Source organism: Cladophialophora immunda (assembly GCF_000835495.1).
Source record: "Cladophialophora immunda strain CBS 83496 unplaced genomic scaffold supercont1.3, whole genome shotgun sequence".
In the NCBI taxonomy this organism is placed as follows: Eukaryota; Fungi; Ascomycota; class Eurotiomycetes; order Chaetothyriales; family Herpotrichiellaceae; genus Cladophialophora; species Cladophialophora immunda.
In genome coordinates, this window is record NW_015622543.1 from 4,267,884 (window position 1) to 4,291,461 (window position 23,578).

At 52.8% G+C, this 23,578-nt stretch overlaps 8 protein-coding genes across 10 annotated transcripts; 4 read left to right on the plus strand and 4 right to left on the minus strand.

Annotated features, from left to right (window-relative positions):
- Nucleotides 1-8: 8 nt before the first annotated feature.
- Nucleotides 9-3,144, plus strand: PV07_05892 (uncharacterized protein; the record flags this gene model as incomplete). Its single annotated transcript, XM_016392816.1, has 7 exons — nt 9-530; nt 580-898; nt 943-983; nt 1,030-1,179; nt 1,229-1,348; nt 1,395-1,482; nt 1,531-3,144. 7 exons carry the CDS (start codon nt 9-11, stop codon nt 2,913-2,915), a joined length of 2,625 nt encoding a protein of 874 aa, XP_016250335.1. The 3' UTR covers nt 2,916-3,144.
- Nucleotides 3,005-4,408, minus strand: PV07_05893 (uncharacterized protein). The gene is made up of 2 exons (XM_016392817.1): nt 4,097-4,408; nt 3,005-4,033 (listed from the first exon to the last, which is right to left on the minus strand). The coding sequence occupies exons 1-2, from the start codon at nt 4,317-4,319 to the stop codon at nt 3,159-3,161; spliced, it is 1,098 nt and encodes a 365-aa protein (XP_016250336.1). The 5' UTR covers nt 4,320-4,408; the 3' UTR covers nt 3,005-3,158.
- A 134-nt stretch (nt 4,409-4,542) lies between these two features.
- Nucleotides 4,543-5,981, minus strand: PV07_05894 (uncharacterized protein). The gene has a single exon (XM_016392818.1). The coding sequence runs from the start codon at nt 5,658-5,660 to the stop codon at nt 4,716-4,718; it is 945 nt and encodes a 314-aa protein (XP_016250337.1). The 5' UTR covers nt 5,661-5,981; the 3' UTR covers nt 4,543-4,715.
- A 365-nt stretch (nt 5,982-6,346) lies between these two features.
- On the minus strand, nt 6,347-9,837 carry PV07_05895 (uncharacterized protein). Its single transcript, XM_016392819.1, has one exon. The coding sequence runs from the start codon at nt 9,732-9,734 to the stop codon at nt 6,561-6,563; it is 3,174 nt and encodes a 1,057-aa protein (XP_016250338.1). The 5' UTR covers nt 9,735-9,837; the 3' UTR covers nt 6,347-6,560.
- Nucleotides 9,838-10,938: 1,101 nt separating this feature from the next.
- On the minus strand, nt 10,939-13,053 carry PV07_05896. 2 transcript variants are annotated; one of them, XM_016392821.1, is made up of 4 exons: nt 12,675-13,053; nt 12,573-12,597; nt 12,205-12,515; nt 10,939-12,154 (listed from the first exon to the last, which is right to left on the minus strand). In XM_016392821.1, the coding sequence occupies exons 1-4, from the start codon at nt 12,813-12,815 to the stop codon at nt 11,471-11,473; spliced, it is 1,161 nt and encodes a 386-aa protein (XP_016250340.1). In that variant the 5' UTR covers nt 12,816-13,053; the 3' UTR covers nt 10,939-11,470. The 2 variants fall into 2 exon arrangements, with proteins under 2 accessions (XP_016250340.1, XP_016250339.1); XM_016392820.1 differs by having other exon boundaries at nt 12,205-12,597.
- A 1,494-nt stretch (nt 13,054-14,547) lies between these two features.
- Nucleotides 14,548-16,038, plus strand: PV07_05897 (uncharacterized protein). The gene is made up of 2 exons (XM_016392822.1): nt 14,548-15,651; nt 15,706-16,038. Exons 1-2 carry the CDS (start codon nt 14,684-14,686, stop codon nt 15,776-15,778), a joined length of 1,041 nt encoding a protein of 346 aa, XP_016250341.1. The 5' UTR covers nt 14,548-14,683; the 3' UTR covers nt 15,779-16,038.
- A 213-nt stretch (nt 16,039-16,251) lies between these two features.
- PV07_05898 (isoleucine-tRNA ligase) lies at nt 16,252-20,061 on the plus strand. Its single transcript, XM_016392823.1, has one exon. It carries the CDS (start codon nt 16,432-16,434, stop codon nt 19,459-19,461), a length of 3,030 nt encoding a protein of 1,009 aa, XP_016250342.1. The 5' UTR covers nt 16,252-16,431; the 3' UTR covers nt 19,462-20,061.
- A 640-nt stretch (nt 20,062-20,701) lies between these two features.
- Nucleotides 20,702-22,712, plus strand: PV07_05899. 2 transcript variants are annotated; one of them, XM_016392825.1, is made up of 7 exons: nt 20,702-21,221; nt 21,273-21,339; nt 21,397-21,887; nt 21,935-22,022; nt 22,072-22,118; nt 22,168-22,225; nt 22,272-22,712. In XM_016392825.1, the coding sequence occupies exons 1-7, from the start codon at nt 21,094-21,096 to the stop codon at nt 22,287-22,289; spliced, it is 897 nt and encodes a 298-aa protein (XP_016250344.1). In that variant the 5' UTR covers nt 20,702-21,093; the 3' UTR covers nt 22,290-22,712. The 2 variants fall into 2 exon arrangements, with proteins under 2 accessions (XP_016250344.1, XP_016250343.1); XM_016392824.1 differs by having other exon boundaries at nt 22,168-22,712.
- The last annotated feature ends 866 nt before the right edge of the window (nt 22,713-23,578 follow it).

Sequence of the window (23,578 nt, forward strand, 5' to 3'; positions counted from 1 at the left end):
CCTGTAGCATGGCTTCCAGGGCACAGTCAACCTCTGCTGGCACCAGAAATACCACGGCCACAAGACTGACACCTACCACAGACAGGCCACAGACAGGTAGCAGGTCACGTCCCAGAACCACGGCGACTTCCACCAGCTACAGTGACAATGAAATCATTTGTGCAGTCTCCGAGTCGCGAGGCGTGTCTCCTACCGTTGGCCTCTCCTTTGTCAACGTTTCCACTTCTGAAGCTGTCCTTTGTCAGTTTGCTGATACTCAAACCTATGCTCGCACATGCCACAAGATCAAAGTGTTTGCTCCCTCTGAGATCATCTACATGAAGACTGCTGAAGATTCGAAACTCATTTCGATTGTCGCTGAGAACCTCGAAGTACAAAAGTTTGACATTGCCATGACCGGGATCGAGCGCAAATACTGGTCTGAAACTAGTGGCCATGATTATGTCCATCAGCTGGCGTTTCCGGATGACGTTGAATCGTTGAAGCTGTCTGTCGCGGGAAGTTACTTTGCAATATGCTGCTTTTCGGCAGTAGGTTGAAAGTAGACGCTATTATTCTGTGTCTCCCTAACAGATACAGGCCTTGAAGTACATCGACCTGGCCATGGAATTGAGCTTCGCGCCGCAAACGCTTCGGATCAAGTTTGAGCCCTCGGAAGGGTCGACCATGATTGATCTGTCCACAATGGCTTCGCTTGAACTGAGCCAGAATCTCCAGAACGACAAGTCCCGAGACTGTCTCCTTGGGTTGTTGAACCATACTCTGACTCCAATGGGCGCTCGATTCCTCCGAAGCAATGTCCTGCAACCATCAACGGATGCGGAAAAGATCAGAAAGAGACAGCAAGCTCTCAGCGAGCTCACATCCAAGGAGGACATGTTCTTTGCAGTTCGAGCCGGTACTTGGTCCATTCATTGAGAAGACCCTGCTAACGTGGACCAGCCCTGAAATCTTTCATTGATGCCGATCGTGTGCTTGCCACGGTTCGTGATTGAAAGGTCCGATTTGGTCCAATACTAAGTCATGCAGCTTGTCGTCGTATCAACAAGGCAAGATTTCCATTTCATGGAACAATCGATCAACAATGTTCTCATGCTCAAGACGCTTGTGGATGGAGTCAAACCGGTTTGGCAGGCTCTTGCCGGCGCGAACAGCGCCGAGTTGCAGGCGATACGCCAGGTAACTTTGAATCCTCGTTGATCAATTATCGGCCTGACTGTTGTTTAAGCTCTGCGAGCCAGGAAATTACATGCAAGTGGAGAATTTGCTCTCGCGCTGTTTGAGTGTCGATGTGCGGTATTCCTCCAAACCACTCGATCTACGAAACCAGAGAGTCTATGGCATTCAGGTATGGCAACAGATGGACCTTTGCCGGTCAGGCTAATGCGAGGCAGGCTGGAGTCAACAGCTTCCTCGACGTGGCTCGTCAGGCATACAAGGAGCTCAACGCAGATGTCAACGACATGTTCAACCTCCTCAAAGGTATGAAGCAGTCTGCAATCGGAGCGTTAATGCTGATGACATTGGTAGAAGAGACCGAAATTCCGATTGAACTGAAATACGACTCCGATAGGCAGTACTACCTCCGATTCCCAGCCAGTGAGACCAAGGACAACCCCATCCCTAATACATTCATCAACATATACAAAAAGAACAAATACATCGAATGCCAAACACTGGATCTCATCAAGATGAACCAGAAGATCAAGGACGCCCACAACGAAGTAATCTGCCTGTCGGACGCCACCGTGCAAGAGCTCATTGACGAGGTGCGCAGCACAATCCATCCACTGTTCAAAATCAGCGAGTCCATCGCCATGCTCGACATGCTCGCGGGTTTCGCCCAACTCGTGACGACATCCATGAACGAGTACGTGCAGCCCGAAGTCCACATGGACTCGTTCATGATCAAGTCCGGCCGCCACCCTATTCGTGAAAAGCTGCAACATCAACACGACAGATTTGTGCCCAACGACGTGTACGCCACGCCACAAAACCGCTTCCACATCATCACCGGATGCAACATGAGCGGGAAGTCGACCTACATCCGTTCCGTGGCGCTGATGGCCGTAATGGCACAGATCGGCTGCTTCGTGCCTGCCGAGTACGCCTCCTTCCCCATGTCACACGAGATCTTTGCTCGCATCTCCACAGACGACAACATCGAGGCAAACGTCTCCACCTTTGCCTCCGAGATGCGTGAAATGGCATTCATCTTGCGCAACATGTCCCCGCGCAGCCTGGTCATCGTCGACGAGTTGGGACGCGGCACCAGCACGACCGATGGCCTGGCGATCGCGATCGCGATTGCCGAAACGCTGATCGACTCCAAGGCCTATGTCTGGTTCGTGACGCACTTTCGCGACCTGCCGCGCATCCTGGCCGATCGCGCCGGCGTCGCCAATCTGCACCTGTCAGCGGAAATCAGCGATGATTACTCCAAGATGACGATGCGGTACAAGATCGCAGACGGGTACGAGGAGGAAAGGTTCTACGGGCTGGCCCTCGCCAGAGCGATTGGACTGCCTGGCGACGTGGTCGACACGGCCACGCGGGTTTCCGAGGCGTTGCACGAGCGGAATGAAGCGAGGAAGAGAAATCCTCGAGCCACGGCGGTGGCCAGGAGGAGGAAGTTGATCCTGAACGTCAAGGAGCAGTTGGGCCAGGCGAGGGAGACCGCCGTTAGAGGCGAGGGCAGGGCGGAAGCTTTGAGGGGTTGGTTGAGGAGGTTGCAGCTGGAATTTACGGTGCGGATGAGGGCGATTGATGCGGACGCAGACGCGGACGCGGCCGAGGCCGAGGCCGAGGTGGTTGGTGGTCGAGATCCAGCAAGGGAGTCCACGGAAGGAGAGCAAGGAGCAGAAGGAGATGGAGAGGAGACGGAAGGGCAAAGTGAAAGCACCTCGCGAAGCTGAATGCGCTCTTGCCCGAGCAGGCTTATGGCGCCAGCACCAGCAGCGCTCTATCAAAAAGTGGGCGATTCAGGACGTGGAGGTAGATGGGGGTGGAACGGAGGCTATCGCGAAGGAAATTTCTCCCTGTTAGATTTTATCCTATAGCGAGTCTGCTCTGGTCCGAGGATCAAATGAGCAAACGTCTTCTATGGGTCTCAAAGCATTGCGCATCGAGCCCGAGTTTTCCGGTGGGACATACAACCTCTAAAGCGTCCAGATGACAACCCGTCCATCAACACCACTTGTGCTGAACTTGGTCACGCGCCCAGGACCGCCCTCGAACGCCCTGATCGTGTTGATCGTGTTCTGATGCGTGGTGCTCAACTGTGTGTCATCTTTGACCTTCCCCTTGAGGTCCATCTGTCGGAACATGTTCAGCGCGGACTCCTCTCTCATTGCGCCACCCATACCCGGGCGCTTATGCATCTCCACGCTGCCCACCAGCTCCCACCCTTGCTCACCGCCTCGGAACCGGAAACACTCGCAATCATAACCCGCGGTGAGGATCTCGGCCTCGCCGTTCCAGATCAGCGACGTGAAGGGGAGGGTTTGCGTCGAGATGTTCAGCATCGCCTTTGGTGGCTGGTCCGGTCCGCTGGGATACACGACGGTAATGCTGCTATCGTGCGCCGCGAACGCCAATGCGTCGCCACTGGGCGAAAAGGACACGGCATGCACCCACCCGGCCGAGTCGTTCAAGTACTCTCCGCACACGGTGTTGAAGGGCAGTCTCTCCCCCCACACGCTCGGCTCAGGGCGTTCATCGATGCCTTTGATGAAGCCAGAAAAGACCCGGGCATGGCTGTCCGTCGAACCAGCCGCCAAAAGCACGCTGTTCGGGTGCCAAGCTACTGTCGTGATGGTGCTCCGGATGGGCTTTTTCAGATGCTTCGAGACCCACCAGTCATTTTCCTCTTCAAAGTAACAGACTGCGATGACGCGGGCGCCAGAGCCGACGGCGAACTTCTTCTCCGAGGGTGACCAGCGTACGAACGTGGCGGCGCGGTTGATGCGAAGGAGGACAAGGGTCGGTTTCCATTCCCCGGACGGGGCGGGTTCCCAGACGTAGGCGTTGCGGTCTACCGTGGTAACATGAGGCGTCAGTCATCTGCACGGATCAGACGGAGACGAGCTAGAGTCACCTTGAGAACAAGTCACAATCATCCCACTATTGGGCGCGATGTCCACGCCGGTGACGGTCTTGTCGTGGCCCTTCAATTCATCTTTCAACGCAAACTTGGAGCCGGAGCGGTGATACAGCTCGACATTATTCTCTCGTGCCACGGCAAGGGTTTGGCGGTCCGCCGAGAACGAATGGTCTGCGATAGGGTGGTGGAAGAGATGGTGGACTTCCGGGCCAGACATCTTGAAGGGAGAGCGATAGGAGTAGCTCTCTACTATCGCCGTGAAGGTGAGGGTTGAAGGCGGAGGTGTTGCGAGTGAGTGTGCGGCACGTCGGATTGGAAGTGGGATGGCGAGGCACAGGAACGCAGGAGGGATGACGCGGGAGTGGCTAATCTTCGGCACTTCAGCCTTGCGTAGCCTTGGGCACGTACAAATCACATTAGTATGGAAGTTATTCTCGCTCTAATGTTCTATGATCATATACCAAGCTACTGTAGTACCCATACGGCCCGTTTTCCAACTCAGGACTTGCAGGTCTCTGGATATGCAGGCCTCTGATATATATATGCCAAAAATGTCCGACTCCAGAGCCTTGAAAATGTCCGTGTCAGTCATGCGAGATCCAATCCATGCAGTCTAGTAACTCATCTCCTCGGCCAGCTGCCGCTTGAATAACTCGGCATGCATGGTCAAAACTCTACGTCTGATAAAGCTCGTCTTGACGATAAACGAATATCGATACCTCGACCACTCCCATTCTTTGACCTTCCCTCCAAAGTGCTCGTGCATCACCTCCAGCACAGTCTCGGCGTACCACCAGCACATTTCTCTGCGAAATTTATATGCAGGATGCTTCTCGGTAGTGGCAGATAGCACATAAGCCAGCGCTCGCAAGTCTGGCCGCTTGTTGACATCATCAAAAGTGACCGTCAGGAGTGGCAGTGGGAGATTGTAATGATCGGATGGCGTGTCCCCCAAGGCCCAATTCCAGCCAACGAGGACCCAGTCTCCGGTTTCTTCTCGGCCAGCGGCGACCCGGGTACGTTGACCGCTCACAGAGTCCTCGACAATGAATTGGATGAATTCATGAGAGAACGGGGAGGCAAGAGCCTTGATCCACGTGATCGAATTGACCTTGAGATTCTTGAATTCGGCGGGGTCTTGGAGCAACGTGTCTAACCATCCCGTCGTCGAAAAGCGTCTGAAGTTTTTGAATAGGTTCGGAAGCCCTTGGTTGGGGGCTATAAGTGGCTTCTCGTCGCCGACTTCTTCGAAAGGCTTCGACACGGTCTCCGGCGGAAGCGGCAAATAAAGTCGTCTGGCATAACCGGTGTGGGCGACTTCGAAGGAAGATGCATGATAAAACAACCGGAATAACAGCAAGAACACGGTGTTAAACCGGCTGGAGCCAAATCTGTGTCGAGGGAATAGAAGGCACAGATCAAAATTTCGAGAATGAGGCTTTCCACAACTGCACTGTTGCCGTATGCCCCCCGGAAAGCCGACCCCAGCAACCCATCTTTGTCGCTTGAGGTTCCGCGGCCGGCGGATTGCCATCCATGGATGCGTAAGATGGGTCATTCTCGATCTTAAAGGAGTGTTGTGCTTCTCACTTGCCTGTCTAGCAAAGCAATCAATCTGTAAAGGAGAGACATGTTGAAAGCAGGAGAAGCCATCAGTGCAAAAGTCAGCAGAAGTACAGGTGGGCGGTCTATGTCAATTGCCTTCATTGTCTGGCGTGCCAGTGGCACGGGATTTTGATACTCAACACCAGGGGCCTGTTTGAATCTGACCACTCAGAGCTCCGGACGAAGTCTCGTGGAGTGGCCTCATTCGCTCGCGTTTCACGGCGGTCAACATACCACCAGAAGTCTGATTGCGCATGGTGTTTTGGGTACTTCGGGCCTGTGCATAGAAGATCAGAGACCTGCAATGTGGCGTGGCGGCTGTTTGTCGAGCGCTCTCATCGCAGGCTGCTGTCACGGGCGCGCCTGGCGCTGTCTGAAGGGCCACAACTGGTTGCGCTTAGCTATTCCTCCAACCCAATTAGCTGCCCGCAGAGCAATTTGATGGGTCTCTCATGATTCCGTTCGCAAGAAACTCGGGTAGAGCCATCCCATGGCGTTGAATTGATCCTCGTCATGCAGTAGATGGATTCTCCAAAAGCCCAGCCCAGCGCTGACAACATGTCAAGCCGGAGATGGAAAAATAGTAATTCCGTAACACAGCCTTGCAGCCAACAAGGCTGTACGGAGTACAGGTATCATTTCGAAGGTTCTAAGCACGACGGCGTAGAAACACTTGGAATGGTCCGGCCTATTAAATCTACACGGAATATTGGTCCTATGGAAAAATGGGACTTCCTTCCTTCGAGAACCTCCTTGGGTATCATGCTTTTGCCTCGTCATGCCGTCGTGGAGTTGGTAGTACAGTCTAAACATAAAGCAGGGCCACGCCCTCCAGCACCAAGCTAACACCCAGCTAGAAACTGGCCATTTCCAGCCAAGTACCCACAAAGGCCAGTCTTCCTAGGTCTGCACTGCTCTCCCATATCTCCCGGTCTTTGCTGTCGCTTTTGCTCTCGTCCTTGTCCCCCAAAGCGTTGATGGCCTCATCTTTGGACACCATTTTGCGTTGAAACTCTGCAAAGCTGAGCTTCCCGGGGCCGCCACGACGTTCTTCTTCTTCATCGATCTCGTCGTGCCGGAGCCAGAGGTAATACGTCTTGAGAGCCTTCTCCGGATCACCTGCAAAGGGACCTGGCCGCTGGACCGGGCCAGGAGGACAAGGAGCCACTCTCCCACTTGAGGATATAGTTGGCGGTTCCGGTTCGTCAGGTCGAAACTGCGGAAGCGTTGGATCACGGTAGACTCCATTTGTTTCGGCTGTTGCAGTGGAAAGACCCACAGTCACCCTTTGGCCGGACAAATCTTGAGAACCGAACATCAGCCCTATATGATCTTCGGAATCCTGGGGAACTAGGCTTCCATTGCCCAGTTTGATCTTTGTTGCAGCGTCAGTTATGGCCAGTTGCTTCTGCTCCTTCTCCTCCTCTTGTCTCTGTCTTAGTGTCTCAATCACATCTTCATCTATTTCATCCTCTTCAATTTCCAGTTCATCAAGCAGATCCTCGAACTTCGCTCTTTCGTATTCAAAGCAATGCCGATCCACACGTGTCTGAGATGCTTCCATATGCTCGTTCTCCTTGTCCTTGAACAGCACATCGAGCAACTCGTTGAATCCCTGTTGCACAGCTTGGTAGAGAATGTCTTTGCCGATGTCTGCTTCAGCCTGGCCAAGCTCGTAGCCGCCCCATCTTTCGTTGACAGGGATGCTTCGAGATGAAGCATTTGAACGGGTTTCGTAGTCTCCCTCGATGGCACTATCATCAAAGCGGACCTTGGACGAGGATCTCGAGGCCATGGATGCTCTCCGAGGACTGATATCGCTGTGCCCATTCTTCTTCGGTTCGGCTAGGTCGTCGTCGTCTGAACTATCGGGTTCAGTGTAGCCTGGTGGTCTGGTCAAACCTTCCTCGCGATCGAGATAGAATTGTCGGCGGCGCCATCGTTCTTCAACGGCCCTGGCGCGTGAAGTTTCCTCGGCCCGATCGCCTTCAGCATCAAGGCGCTGTGATTGAGCGAAGAGGACTCTGGTCCTGTCAACGGGGTCTGTTATATCATCCAACGGCACCGCTTGTCCAAGTGCCTCGTTGATATCCTGAGGATCTGGAGTCCGCACCGGGGGCCAAGCATATGTCTGCAACGGTGCATCGGGACCAGTGATTTCTTCCTCGGTTACCTCCTCCTGCTCCATGCCTGACTGCATGAAATTGCTTCCCATTGGGAGCATCATCAGCGGTTCGTCCTCTGGAGGCTCCTGTCTGAACGATCTGAAAGGATGGTTCCTAGTCCGACCGCCAAGTGCAGCGTTCCCGATAGCCCGTGCCCGATCTCCGCTCATGTCACCGTCCGGCTGCAGGACGCCATTTGTGCCGTTGGGAAGTTGCAGATCTCCGTTCGCATGGCGTTGCTTACCCTGACCGTTCCTGGATTCGTGGCCATAGAGAGTGCCGCCACCAAACGCAGCGCTGATAGGTTGGCTGCCTTGAACCACTTCTCGGATTTCTTCTTCGTTATATCCAAAATCTTCTTGCGAGTCAATCATTTCCCGACTTAACTCTTTGCTTAATGCATAATACGCCCGGAACATGCGAAGAAAGTCTTTACGGTCCACGTAGCCATCCGAGTCCAGATCGTACCCCTCGAAGATACGCTTGAGCCTGGCATATCGGCTCTTGTCCTGCAGGCGAGCAAGGCCGCGTATGTATTCGTCAAAGGTGATGAGACCGTTTTGGTCGGTGTCATAGAAGGCAAAAATTCGATCGTAAATCAAATTTGCGGGAGAAGGTTTATCTCCGGTCGAAGGGATGAAATATGCATCAAATCCCTTTCGATCAATGGCACATCCCAAACCAGTTGGGTCGCCAGGAAAGTAGTGTCCTGCAAGGCATTTGAATTGCTCGTAAAGAGCATCCATCTCGGTACGCTCCATTCTGGTCTCCTCGAGCAATGGCTTGGATACACTCGTCGGCAAAGACGAGAGAAAAGCGCTCGGGTTGCCAGGATACCACTCCGGGACGACCTGTTTAATGTTTCCTCGTGAAGGAGCTGGGATCCGGATCTTGTAGAAGACATGGCCTTTCCCATGTGCAGAACTGGCTTCGCAGCTTTCGCAGAGGTCCATGTCGAAACAGTTTGCACAATGATAGCGGATGCCTCGAATGGGGTGTATGCCGCAGCTGTTACACTCGACACCGCGGTGGATATAGCTTTCTCGTCGTGCTTGCTCGCCAGCGATATGGTAAAGAAGGTCGAGCATGTTTTGGCTCCCCTCAGGGTCCTCCTCGTTGTTGCCGGATGAAATGTCGCTATGTGCGTCGTCAGGATCCGCGAGCGCCTGAAGTGCCTCGCGAGGCGCTAAACCACCTTGTTCCATCGCACCGTCAGTCTGTACAGGGCTAGTTCTGGGACTTTGTCGAGGAGCAGCAAGGGGACTCCACTCATCCGTGAGAGTGAATCGCCCCTCGTCAAAAGCTTTCGCCACCTGGAAAACAGCCTCCGCAAAGACTCCCTCGCGCTCCATTGCCTGTGCCAGCATCCACGCATCGTCTCCAATGATATAACCTTCGGGGAACTCCTCCTTCAGGAACCTCTGCACAAAACACCCGTGGAGATGAAGGAGGAGATATTCATGTTGGTGGGGGGACAACTGCGCCGGAGAATGTTGCAAGAGGTAGTCGTTGATATAGGGCAAGTTACACGGGATCAGCGTCATGTCTTGCAGTGGCCTGTGTGCCTGTGTAGGAAAGAACCATTTGTTCACGTATTCTCCATATCCTTCTCTGCTTGCGTTCCGAGTTTGCAGACTGTCGATTGCTCGCCCGACTGGATCATAATCGAGGTTTGTTTGTTCGAAGCCGCGACGCCAGCGCCTTCTGTTTCTCGGCCTACGAATGGCATTGCTGCGATGGAGAGAGGAGCGTTCTGTGCGGGAAGGTTTCGCATATTGCGTGTAGGTATAGTAGGCCGCAGTGAGGGCAACGGCCCCGGCAAGGGCCAGGAATAATGGCTTCCGATAATTCTGATCTGACATGTTGACCGCATGGTCAACTGCATCTAAGAATGGATGGCAGTCTTAGGAGATGTGCCTTATATTAGCTGGTGGTCCAAATGCATTCACTTTGCCAGACTGCGCCGGCCCCAAAGGATAAGTTCACGCCAAATGAGTCGGGCCTGTGAAATAAGTGGCAGGTGTGGCGAGTGCCAGCCAAAGCCAAGCTGTGGCTAGTGAGATTGTGATTTCGAGAGGTCACTCGCTCAACAGATAACGTTGCTTACTCCCATGAGCTTGACTACCTCTATTACTCGAGAACGAAAAACTTAATGGCTATATGCGGTTTGGTCCTAGAGGGTGAGCGAGGACCGCTTTAACGTAAGCTCTACCTGAGAATTCAACTGAACATCCCTAGGGACCCCCTGAGGACTCCCTCAGCAAGACACCCAGGGGCCAAATCAGGCCCGTTCTAAGCGGCTAAATCTGCCTGTCAGCTAAGAATCCATTTCAGACTCCCCGGGGGAAAAGCTGGGGAAGGTTAGACATCCCTGCCTAAATTTCGTTGTAGCGCTTCGGGTACTTCTGGCAACAAGTGATTGTGACGATGCACACGTCGTGCTATATACCTGTCGCAAGAAGTCTTCAACGCGTCTTGTACGAGTATAGGAGTAAATTGTCTATCGATAGCCTTATTCGCCCCTTGGCGAGGGAAATATTGCCATGACTTGGTGATGGGTGGGCAGCCGGCACTCTAACCAGAGCCTATGTCGCCTCCAGACTCAATCTAACTCGTTGCGGTGCAAGCCCTGCTATACGATATGTTTCCTGCCTGCGAAGAGCATCCACATTGTCCGGAGCGGGTCAAAGGCACTATTCAAAGACGAGCCAAAGGATTTTCCGCCAGAGTTTGAAGAGACGCTGAATTCCTGACCATCGCCCCTTCAGAGGGTCCTTTGCTTTATTACTCCCCTCAAAACCACCAGGTGCTGGGCAGAGACTAATATCGCCATGGCCAGCCTGATGCCGCACCGTTTGGACGACTAATTGAGCCGGCATACGCGGTCAGCCCGTTAGACGCTTCATCCCACGAGATACCCGGCCGGCCCTCCACCGTTTATATTTGCGGCCCTGCGGCGTTTGAAAGTGATGTACGGAGAGACTTTTGGACGACAGTCAGTCGTCGAAAATGTGTGAGCTCAACGAAGACATTCAGAGTGAGGAGACACTCCGAAGGCCCAAAAAGGCCACGAAGGGTATTACATTTCGCAATCGTTTGTATCTCCACGAAATGCCAGAATAGATCAATGCCGCTTGCTACGTTCACACCCTCAAGCCCTCACCTAATTCCTCCTTTTCGAGCGTTGTTTGGGCCTCAAACCCCTGTTCTGCGCAGCCTCGTCACGTGGGCACCAAATGTCCCCGGTAAAGAACATCTCGCGTCATGTCATCGGCCAGCGAAATCGTCAACAGCAGTATTTGCTGTGACTAGTATTGCCATGGGGATCAAAAACAGACATGACATCAATGAACAAGTGTCTTTCCAACGGCTGTGCTCACAAAATTAGAAACCTCGAGGACGTGGGCTGTTCTGGATTTTATCGCACAGCATCAGAAGGTCCCAGGCATATCTATGAACAACCACCACATCGGCGAAGTCCTTAAGCATTCCGGAAACGTTGAGAGATTTATGTCATGAGCACCGATCGCATTCAGCCGGTATCAAAGCGTTGGAAACCGTCCAGTTCCCTATGCCTACCAATTCTCCACTACCAGGCTCAAGCCTTCGCTGCATCCCCATTGACTTCCCCATTTGTCGCTGCAGAACCTGGCATGGGAACGGGACCACCAGGCGAATTCGGCAACCGTGCTGTTAGGACCTCGACTCCATCGTCCGTAACCAGCAACGTATGCTCAAACTGGGCTGAGCGGCTTCCGTCGCTCGTGACTGCCGTCCAGTCATCTGGCCATGTCTTGTCCTTGTAACTGCCCAAGCAAATCATCGGCTCAATCGTGAAAGTCATCCCCGCCTTGCATTTCCCCACGGCTTTGTTCTTCGCATAGTGCGGCACATTTGGGGCGCAGTGGAATAGAGAGTTAATGCCGTGTCCACAATAGGTCTTGACAACGCTGAGACTCTGGGATTTGGCGTGTTTCTCGATGATGTCCCCAAAGTCGCCGATTTTGACTCCCGGTTTGACGTGCTCAATGGCCTTATCCAAACATTGACGTGTGGTTTCGACGAGGCGGACGTTGTCCGGATTAGCCTTGGCCTTGTCGCCGATGTAGTACGTCTCGTTCAGATCGCCGTGGTAGCCTTCGTGATACAGCGTAACGTCAATGTTGAGGATGTCGCCGTCTTGGAGAACTCGTTGGTCAGGAATGCCGTGACAGATGACTTCGTTCGGGGAGGTACAGACAGACTTCGGGAAGTGGTTGTAGTTCAGAGGGGAAGGGTATGACTAGAATAGCCTGTTAGCCTTGGTCGCAAAGTCGACAATGCCCAACCTACATTGCGCTCGATGCAAGCGTTGTGAACAATCTCGTCAATGTAGTCCGTCGTCACCCCGGGCTTCGCTGCGGCGGCGGCGATATCAAGGACTTCTCTAGCTAATCTGCACACCTTGCGCATGCCCGCGATGCCCTTTTCATCAAGTGTCTGGACGTTGTTTTTGCGGACATATGGGTATCTGGGTATACCGTCCTGCGACCATTCTGGATGCGGTATCGACTTCGGGATCTCCCGTTTCAGAGACAGAGGATATACAGGCCTTAAAGGACCGGTGAAAGGATAGGTAGGAAATGGGTTGAAGTGACCGCTTTCTGGATCGACTTTAGACACAACCTTTGGAGGAATGAAATTGCGGAAGGGATTCGTACTTTTGTGTAGAACTTTGTGTTCAGCCTGGAAAGCAAGGTTAGCAATCTCCATTCTCTCCATGGGTCATAGTCTTTCTTACAAAAGACCAGAGGTCAGCCTACCCAACTCCGCTTGAAGCAGTCTTGTGAGCAGAAGAAACTGTCAACGCCCATTTCTTTGCACTTGGGACATTGTAGAGAGGATGCGTCATTCTCGCAATTCAAACCGGGGCATTTCCGAGGTTGCGCAGCCGCTTGATCCATCTTGACCCTGCTAACTCAGGACTTCTGTCCTCTGTTCCTCTCAGAATGTGGGAGACTTGGTTCAGAGGCGGATTTGGCTAGGTAACTCGGTGCAAGTGAGGAAAGGTATGCGCAGGTTGTGGTTCAAGTGCCAACTCTCCTATGTTGCGGCAAAGAGCAGTTTTACAAGAAGTGTTTCATTCAATTAGGAGGACAAAAGAAGTTCGGAAAGTTGAGAGAACATTTCAAGTGATCCAGGTTTTGCGGAGTGACAAAACTTACGACCCGCATGTCGAAAGCCAAGGGCTAGCTAACCCAGACTGCCGCTTCGGAACAAAAGGTGGACATGAATCACGCTGCTTTTACGATCGATACTGTACCCTCCAGCAAGATTGATACATCAGGTGGAGTGTGCAATTACAACGTTGCGGTTCCCGCGCTGGTAGACTGGGCTCAACCAGATACGCAGCAAGTTCCAGCAGGTGCCATCGTGCTTGCAACTATCTTCTGAAACAAGTAGGGGGAAAGGGAAGAAAGTTGAATTCAGTGCCTTCCGACAGTCACCGTGGGTGATATCAAGGTATATTGCACACACGCCAGCTCCACAAACAAGCCCATGAGACCCCCTTCCATGTCACAGAGTGCGCCAATTACAAGTATCGGTACCGTGTCTAGGTCGTCTGCCGTCTTCTACGAAAGCAGACTTAGCAACCTAGAGGGAGTAGTGCTGCTCTGCCCCCTCAAATCGAGGTCATCTGTCCGGATAAACTTGATCCATGACACCGAAAGAACAGTCTCCCCGATTAGCGTCGAGTTCGTCGTTATACCCAGTCCATCGTCGATGGATTGCGTCGGCATTCTGCAGTGATCCGGGGTCCATGCAGGGGGAACTTTTGAGTCCTCAGCCCCGGCTAAAGATACTTCGTGCGACCGACATATTCCGGTCTTCTGTCGTCGAGAAGAGGTGTACACTTGATGAGACGTTGTCATTGTGTTCGGCACCAAAACCTCAGTCTGTGTTGGATGTGCATATCTTTAACGATGAGCGTATGTTCAACCAGTCTCCACCGCCGGTGCTTGCTGATTACCGTCTTTCCATTCGAATTCTAAGAATATTAGTTTTCGGCATCTTGTCGTGAGCTGAACAATACTTACTCTGACGGCACATTGGACAGAGACCCTTGGCGGACTCTTGTTGTATCCAGGTTAATAAACAATGCTGTTCAGGTGAGCTTGGTTTTGGCAGCCGTAAACCGTCAAACATACCATGTGGAATGAGTGGCCGCACTTTCCCATCAAAAGTGTGCATTCGTCGCCGGGAAACTTGCATGTAGGACAAGTGCCGTCAAACTGGACTCTGCAGATGCCACAGACTTCGTCCTCGGGCATGTCCCAACGCCATGTGGCCACCGCGTGCCATGTCTTGATCTTGACTTTCATGCCGAAGCAGATCTCACTGCGAATCTAGAAAGATAGTCTGGTTGAGGAGGATATGTAGGCAGTATTAGGCAGTATTTTGGCTGGATCGCGTCGAGGTCGAAGTCGAAGTCGTTGCGCGCAATGTTTGTGTAGACTTGAACCGACAGTTTGGAGGGTTGATGGTTGTCACATGGCTGTCGCGTGGACATTGTCGCGTCAAAGGCCTGCAGTCCGCCGGTGCGGGCCTTGGATTTTGTGGCTTCGGGTCCAGATGAACTAATACGTCAGATGCGGAGTAGCAAAGGAAAAGCTCGGAGCTTAGATATGATACCCAGCAAAGCTCAGATTTGTTACTCATAACCATTATCTCCATTCTACTGTTTGCTGTGTCCTTAGCACATTCACAGCCATGGCCCAGTTTCCTGCCGATCCTCACACAACGATGATATGATCAATAGGTCCATCGCACAATGACCGTCTCGCTCGGCTCTATGCCACTTTGGCGATGCGGAGTTCGTCGTCCTTTGAATGCACATCTCCATCGCATATCCAGCATGCGCTGCCGAGGCTTCTCGTCGTACCTGGTGACACCAAAGGAGCTCGACGAAGCCCTAAAGAAGAATGCACCTACTGCCATCTCCACGGCCCCCAAAGTCATCCCCATCTGTGCCGCCTGGTTCATGCCCAACGATCCCGAGAAAAGAACAGGTCTCCAGGTTTTCCTTAAGAAGAGAATACCCACTGCTCGTTTCTTTGACATTGACGAGATAAAAGACCAAGAGTCGGAATGGCCACACATGCTCCCTACCTGCGATGCCTTTGCAGACGCAATGTCCAAGATGGGAGTCCGACGGGAGGATGAAGTGGTCGTTTACGACACTGAAGAGCTCGGTTTATTCTCTGCTCCTCGTGTGGCCTGGACCATGCGGGTTTATGGCCACCCCAAAGTCCACATTCTCAACAATTTCCGTCTCTGGGTCAAGGAAGGTTACCCTATTGAGACTGGTCCTCCAGAAGTTCCCAACATCACCAAGTATCCAGTTCCCGCGTATAATACCGACATGGTGGTGAAATTTGCGGAGATGAAAACAATAGGCTACGACTATGGAAAGGAGGGTTCAGAAGAGATTCAGATACTCGATGCTCGGTCCAAAGGTAGATGGGAAGGTACAGAACCAGAACCGAGAGCCGGAATCCGAAGCGGGCACATGCCTGGTTCAACAAGCCTGCCCTTCCAGGAGTTGCTGGATCCCGAGACCAAGGCGTTGCTGCCTCAGGAGGAGTTGAAAAAGGTTTTTGAGAGCAAGCACCTTGACCCCAAGACGCCATTCATTACCACTTGCGGCACTGGCGTGACCGCAGCCATCATCGAGGCGGCCCTCAAGGAGGCGGAGTTCGGCTCAGAGCACGACCGGAGGCTGTACGATGGTAGCTGGACGTAAGTTTCGTTGACAACTATTGACTCCAAGTATGTGTGCTAAACTCGTTTCAGGGAATGGGCCTCCAGGGTATCTCCGAGTAGTGGTCTGATCCAATCCAAAACATCAGAATCAGGCAAATCTTGAGCGGGACATGCCTGTCTTTCACGACTGCGGAGACGATCTCACGCGGGCTGCATTGGTGGCATTGCTTTTAGCGAGGGCGTTTGTGGTGTTGGGTTCCTGCATTCACACGGCTGGCGCGGTGCGAGTCTAAGCATCTTCCTCCCATCGTCGAAGTGCACGTTATTGTCGAGCTCTCATAGTCCATGTCTCTTTCCAGTGAATAATGCAATATGCCTCTAGAATCTTTGCGCGGACGCCTGCTCCCCAAGTATTTTGCAACGAGCAACCTGATTCTTAGAAAACCGCCGTATAATCGGTTAGGGATGCTCGAGGACGACAAGAAGTGTTCAGGTTGTCTGTTGCAGACTAAAGAGATGGTTGTTTGCCGAGAGACTCGGACTTTTCCCATGTATTGACTACCCACCGAGCCACCTACCTCCGTGTGAATGGCGCTTCACGAGAATATGTTCCACTCTATATTCAATTCGCTGCGGAGCTTGCGCGCTGTCCAAACCGCGTTTTCGCGCAAGTCGGTTTTTCTTGAGCTGTGCGCCAAAGGAGCAAATTATCTCCCTCTACCAACCAGTTCCTCACCCTGAGTTGTCTCGTAGATACACGGGTGGCTGGCTACGTTTTGTCCCGGCTGTGGCTTTTTGGCATGGTATCTTTGTGCTATGCCAGCACCTCTGAAAGATGCGGCCAAATTTCTGAAAAGTACTCTCCGTCTTCCCTCGTCGACTTTCCCACCACGGCCAAGGCCCGCAGACCTTGCCAGATATCTTCCAAGATGCGCAGATGACCTCTATGCCTGGCAGCGCCAGGAACGGCCTTCTTCGGACACCTTTGTTCTCCACGACGGGCCGCCGTACGCGAACGGAGACCTGCACGTCGGACATGCTCTCAACAAGATCACGAAGGATATTATTTGTCGCTCCAGGCTCGCTGAAGGCCGGCGGGTGGACTATGTACCTGGCTGGGACTGTCATGGGTTGCCAATCGAGCTCAAAGCTTTGGAGAAGCATGGCTGGGAACGAGGACAAGGTGTCGATCCCGTCTCGATACGAAGCGCCGCAAGGAAGTTCGCATACAAGACCGTGGAAAAACAAATGGCTGGTTTCCGATCCTGGGCTGTGATGGGCGACTGGGCCAATCACTGGAAGACCATGCAGAAAGATTTCGAGCTGCGGCAGTTGATTGTGTTTCAGGCGATGGCAGAGTATGGGTTGATATACCGCAAGCATAAGCCCGTCTACTGGTCGCCTTCTTCGGGGACTGCGCTTGCGGAAGCTGAACTCGAGTACCGAGATGATCATGTCTCTAATGCAGCCTTGGTCAAGTTCCCATTAGACAGGTTTGAACCGTTCTCGGATGGTCCTGTTCATGCCTTGATTTGGACGACTACGCCTTGGACTCTCCCCGCCAACCAAGCAATCGCAATCAACGCGTCTCTGTCATATTGTCTCGTCAAATCAGACACTCATGGCACGCTGCTTGTGGCCCGGTCGAGGTTGACGTACCTTCAGGAGTGCATCGGAGAGAGCGTGGAAGTCATCATGGAAAATGTTCCCATTGATGTGCTCTTACAGAGTACGTACTCTGGTTTGCACCACTTCGGGAGTGAAGCAGCAAATCGCCCCATCATCCATGCAGACTTCGTGTCCGCTGAGAGCGGTACGGGACTTGTGCACTGCGCGCCAGGTCACGGTATGGAAGACTACGAGGCTTTGCAGCCCTTGATCAAAGTCTCTACCGTTTCCGTCAAAGCTCCGGTCGACAATTCTGGCCGCTTCGACGACACCGCATCACCCGACGATCCTAGTCTCCTCGCGGGACAAGAGGTGTTCAAAAAGGGCAACGAGAGCGTCCTCCAACTTTTGCGAGCGAACAACCGACTAGTCCACCAGCATAACTATGTCCACAAGTATCCCATCGACTGGCGCACCAAAGAGCCAGTCATCATCCGCGCAACAGCCCAATGGTTTGCGGACGTTTCCAAGATCAGAACCGATGCGCTCAAGTCTCTCGACGCCGTAACATTTCTTCCAGGGACCGGCAAAGCGCGACTGCGGAGTTTTGTAGAGAATCGAAGCGAGTGGTGCATCTCCAGACAGAGGGCTTGGGGCGTGCCGATTCCGGCCATCTACCACAAGAGCACTGGTGACGCAGTTCTCACGTCCCAGAGTATTGATCACATCATCAAAACCATCAACGAGCGTGGGATCGATGCCTGGTGGTCTGATGCTCAAGACGACAGCCGTTGGATTGTGCCAGGACTGCCAGGAGCCGCTTCAGACTACATTCGAGGCACTGACACGATGGACGTCTGGTTTGACAGTGGAACAAGCTGGACGCTCATGCTCAAGGATGACCTTGTGTCTGGTGGGTCTCGGTCACAGGCAACACCAGTGGCGGATGTCTATGTCGAAGGCACCGATCAGCATAGAGGGTGGTTTCAGTCGAGCTTACTCACGAATATTGCGTACCAGAAGTCTTTGCAGTCAACCTCGGATTCCGGTTCCGCGTCGGGACATCGAGTGCACGCTCCCTTCCGCACTTTAGCGACCCATGGCTTTACTTTGGATGCCCAAGGCAAGAAGATGAGCAAATCGCTAGGCAATGTCATTGCCCCTGACCAAATAATCTCGGGATTCGCAGCTCCTGCGAAACAAACCAAACAGAAGCGCGAAGTCCATCCACTCGGCCCAGACGCGTTGCGACTATGGGCAGCGTCCAGTGAGTGGACCAAGGACGTCGTGATTAGCGAAACCGTCGTGTCGTCTGTCCACAGCATGCTCGACAAATACCGCCTGACTTTCAAGATATTGCTCGGCATGCTAGCGGATTTTGATCCTCGGAAGGTCGTCCCGTATGAGCGGATGTCACGGCTGGACCAAATCGCAATGCATCACCTTGATCTGACCTTCACCTCGGTGCGCAAAGCATACGCCGACTTTGAATTCCACAAAGCCTCAGGCGCTATATATCGATGGGTGACGACTGATCTTTCGAGCTTCTACTTCGAGGGGATCAAGGATGTTCTCTACTGCGACATGCCTGCGACTCCCAGGCGCCTAAGTGCCCAGACTGCGCTTCACCACATTCTTTGCCAGTTCCAAAACATGCTTGGGCCGATTACGCCGTTGCTGGTGGAAGAAAGCTGGGAGCATAGTTCAGAAAGGTACAAGGAGACTCTAGAGCACCCGCTGAGACGAATATGGTCACATCTGCCCGAGGAATGGCACGATCGGCGACTCGAGACTGTGTTGCCGTATGTCGCTTCTATCAATTCAAGCGTCAAAGCAGCTCAAGAGATAGCGCGAACGCAGAAACTGATGGGACAGTCGCTGGCCTCCGACGTCTCGATATTTCTACAGAAGAACGTTGACCTCTCGAGCATTCCCGAGGATACTTGGAAGGAACTCTTGGTGGTGTCCTCTGCCGAGATCATCCCCACAGAAGTGGGCGAGACTACTCCTCCAGAGCCCAGTGCAGAACCTCGTGCTGATTGGTCATTCTCAAGTGACATTGTCTCGCCTGGGGGTGAGAAGATAGGGAAGGTGATTGTCAAGAGTCCTCATGGTCTCAAATGCGACCGATGCTGGAGATATGTGGTTGCACCTCCGGAGCAGAAGAGGCCAGCAGAAAAGGAGGCGCCCTTACTCTGTGGCCGATGTACAGATGCGGTTACGGAATACCAAAAATAAATGTTTGGAGGATCTAGAAGTTCGCTGTACAAGTAAACTGCAGATATCGACTCACTCAGCGCTGTACCAATAATCAAAGAATACCGGATTGCCGAACCGAGACGGATTCCCGCATGCATTGCGATCCACGGAGAACCGCGCAGACAATGTCAAATGCAAGCAACTGCATTTGAAGGGTGGCGTGGGGTCAGTTGGCAGCATCGAAGCACGAGATCGTCTTGCAGCTGGTGTTGCTGGCCCGATCGCAGCATCAATTCTGGGGAATTCATTTGCCAGGGGGGGTCATGGGATCTTGTAGAGGTGATTAGAGCTTGACGTGCAGCCCCCAGCAATGCTGCAACTGCTGTGGCCATTGGGTGGACGATCGATCCTGCTTCATTGCGGGGTAAAGCCATGGATGGTGTGGGAGAATGACTAAGAGGAACTGGCTCTTTCAACGCCGTTGCCTTGCCTGAACCACGAGTGAATTTGAGATATGAGATGAAGGGAAAAGAGGAAAGACAGCATCGACGTGCGTGCAGAGAGATGATGTCGATTGTCCGCCGTCCGCCTTCTACCAAAATTACAGTGAAGCGGGCAGTAGTACTCCGTAATTTGCAGAATTCCGTCACCAGTTGTTGCCCCGTCCTTGTAAATGATCGACGTCATCAAGTGACGCATGGCTGCTGCTGACTCGTCCACCGACTTTTGCTCTGCTTGAGGCTGTCCTGGTATTGTCCCTCGCCCAACGAGAACGTGAGCCGCCATTTTCCGGCAGCTGTCATAACTCCTGGTGAACACCGTGTCTTCTCTACTCGACACAACACATCCAGCTAAGGCCGTGGTTCGAGAGTCACCACGGAGCAATAGCATGGTGTCGACAGCTTCTCGTGCCGCATCCTCTCCTCACCGTTGGATGAAGAAACTTGAGCAGCTGTGCCATTGGCGGCGGGTCAAGCCGCAGCTAAACAGCTGCTCGTCAAACAGCTAAACAAGGCCAAGTGCTGTGCAGAGCAGGTGCAGAAGGGAGAGGGGCGTGGCTGAATGTGGGCGACGCCTAGAGTGATTGGCTCCTTTAACTGGTACCGATGCCCCCCCCCCCCGGGAGACACATCCTGGTCGATGCATGCCCATGGTGCCGATGTTCTAGTGGTCCGCCTAGCACCCCCGCATCCAACTTGCACAACAGGTTGCTGTATTGCTGTGACAGTCCAAGAAACATCCGAGTAAGAAAGTGAGGACCACTCATCTCTCTCACTCTCTCCACCGGGCAATCAAAGGGTCTCGACCTCGACCCATCTGATCACACGGCAACTATCATTTCTCGCAGTGTCAAGCCGTGGTGGTTTGACTGCCGCTCAAGGGTCCAATGAGTGCCACCGAGTGCTGCTGGGGAGGTACTCTTTTCGTCATCGCTGCTTCCTTCTGGCTATTCCATCACGCTCTCTGGTTTCAACCAACGAGCGAAGCTGTTTCTCCCCCCGACTTTCCCTTGACGTCTTTGACTGCTGCCTTGAAAACTCGTACTTCAATTTCTCATCTCTCCGTCCTTTCTCAAATCTCTCCCAGGTCTCCGAGTCTTGTTCACTGCCAGCCTCATCGTTCCGTACTCAAGCATACGCCTCTGTAACGCTACATCTGCTACCCAGCAATATGATTGTCCATCCAGATATGTTGAAGACCGCTCCTACAGCTTCCACTTCGGTGGCTCCCATCCCGACCGTCATCCCAACTCCTCCTCTTTACGTGGAGGCCGGTGATGTTGGCAAGAGAACTTTGTGGTATGCTTCATGTTGCTCCTGAAGAGATGCAGGTTGTTCACAGTCTTCTAGGGTGGTCGTCGTGCTCATGGCCCTGTCTTCCCTTGCCTTCTATGGCATGGCTTTCCGCGTCCCGGTGGTAAGTCTCGCGAGTCCGTCCGCAACGCATGATCTGGTCTGACAAGGGTGAACACAGCAAAAACGGCTCTTCCACATCTTGACCTCCTTCATCACGACGATTGCTTTCCTGTCCTACTTTGCTATGGCCACCGGTGATGGCACCACGTTTGTCTCATACACTGTGACAGAACACCACAAGAAAGTCCCAAATACCCAGCAGGAATACCGTCGTGAGGTGTATTGGGCAAGATATGTTGACTGGAGCATCACAACCCCGCTGCTGCTTCTCGACCTCGCTCTTCTTGCGGGTCTCAGCGGCGCCAATATCCTGGTCGCCATCTTTGCTGATGTCGTTATGGTTCTTTGTGGACTCTTCGCAGCCTTTGGTCAGGCCCATGTCAGCCAAAAATGGGGCTGGTTCGCTTGGGCTTGCATTGCATTCCTCGTCATTGTCTATCAGCTTGCCGCCAATGGTCGTGAGGCTGTTGCCAGCAAGGATAGCAAGACCAAGGCTTTCTATGCTTCCATTGCTGGTTACACCCTTATTGTGTGGCTCCTTTACCCAATGTAAGCCCCCAATTGCCACTTTGCAACTCTTTACTGACAAATGACAGCATCTGGGGTCTTGCTGAAGGTGGCCACGTCATTGACATCGACTCCGAGATCATTGCTTACGCGGTTCTCGACATTCTTGCCAAACCAGTGAGTTCTTTCCACTCCCTTCTCAAAGATAGCCGCTGATGAGACACAGGTCTTCAGTTTTTGGCTTCTCTTCACCCATGACAGCATGTCGAGCACGTATGTTTAACTGATTAGTTAGCTGCCGAACATTGCTGACAACCTGTAGCTCCCCATCTCTCGAAGGATTCTGGTCCCAAGGCTTTGGCAGTCAAGGAACCCTCCGAGTGGGTGATGACAGTGAAGCCTAGACGCTCTTGCTGACTTGGTCAGGTTGGTGACGAGGATTAAGTATCATAGCGATCCCGTCTTCGCTACAATCAACCTGTTGCCTGAAATTGGAACGCGAGCATGAACAGCACCTCGCACGGGAGGAGATGAAGTAAGCACACTGGGGAAAGACGGAGAGTAATGGAGGGGAATGGAGACCGTCCTGCATCTTTGGGGCATTAAGTGATGGATGACATTGACGAAAGAAATCAACGACTTACTTTCTTTGGGCTGGCTTATATCACTAGGCGCAGCACTTCCGAGCTCACCATGCTCGATGAACGCAATTGTACAGTAGCACCCCTCATTGCTGGAATCTACAAAAGCTGGGTCAAAGGCTGCATGATACAAATGACAATTTAATGCATAACACATGGAAGCCTGATTGCTGGAGATTGGTCGGGTTTGGGCACAATAGTCCCCTGCTGATATCTTCTCTGTGATTCTGCCACATCCACCATCACAACTTGATCATGTCCTTGTAATCTCGAAACCCAACTCTCAACTCGTCGGCTGACGACGCAATTGTGTTGCAACCATTAGGGCTGGACATTCCTTGAGCACCAAGTTGAGCCTTTCTTTGCCGCAGCCTTGAATTCTGCTGGATTCAGGGCTGGTCCTTCGGGCTCGCTCTTCTTTTCACCCCATTCTCTTTCAGCTTCCACTTCTCTTCTGACACTCCCACGAATTCAGTGATCCATTTGTCTACAAACTCGGTTTCGATTCTTCTGTTAACAGAAACACGGCGAAAATGCTCTCCGTGCGGTCTGTGCTGGTCGCTTTGACGACGGCATTGATCGTCCAAGCTCAGGCACTGGCGACCTCAATCCTCAGGTGCACAAACCAAGCATGTCCTTTCTTTGCTTGGTGCTTGAGCTTACTGACTTTGACAGCACGTACACGAGCACTTTGACAGAAGCTGCCTACTGCACCAGCACTGCATACACCGCCCCAGTCATTCAAGCCGGCCCGACAAGCACTTACTATTCCCTGACCACCTACACCTCCCACGTCTACGATTGTCATGGCTGCAACACCATTGTGGTCCTTCCATACGGTCACATCTTCGTGGTAAGCCGCCATCCTGGGGCGACTTCGCTCCTGAAATGTCGCCTTCTAAGCCGTTTTGCTGATGCGCTGGTGCAGGAGGAGTCCTTCACCATCACCGTAACGGCGAATAATGCAACCACTGTCACTCTCCCAAGATGCAGTTTGTCACCAGGCCCAGCAGCCATGACTACTCCCAGCTGAGGTTATTGTCCTCGGACTTATGGATCAAAATCCTTTGTTGACGCCGGCAGCAAGAGGGA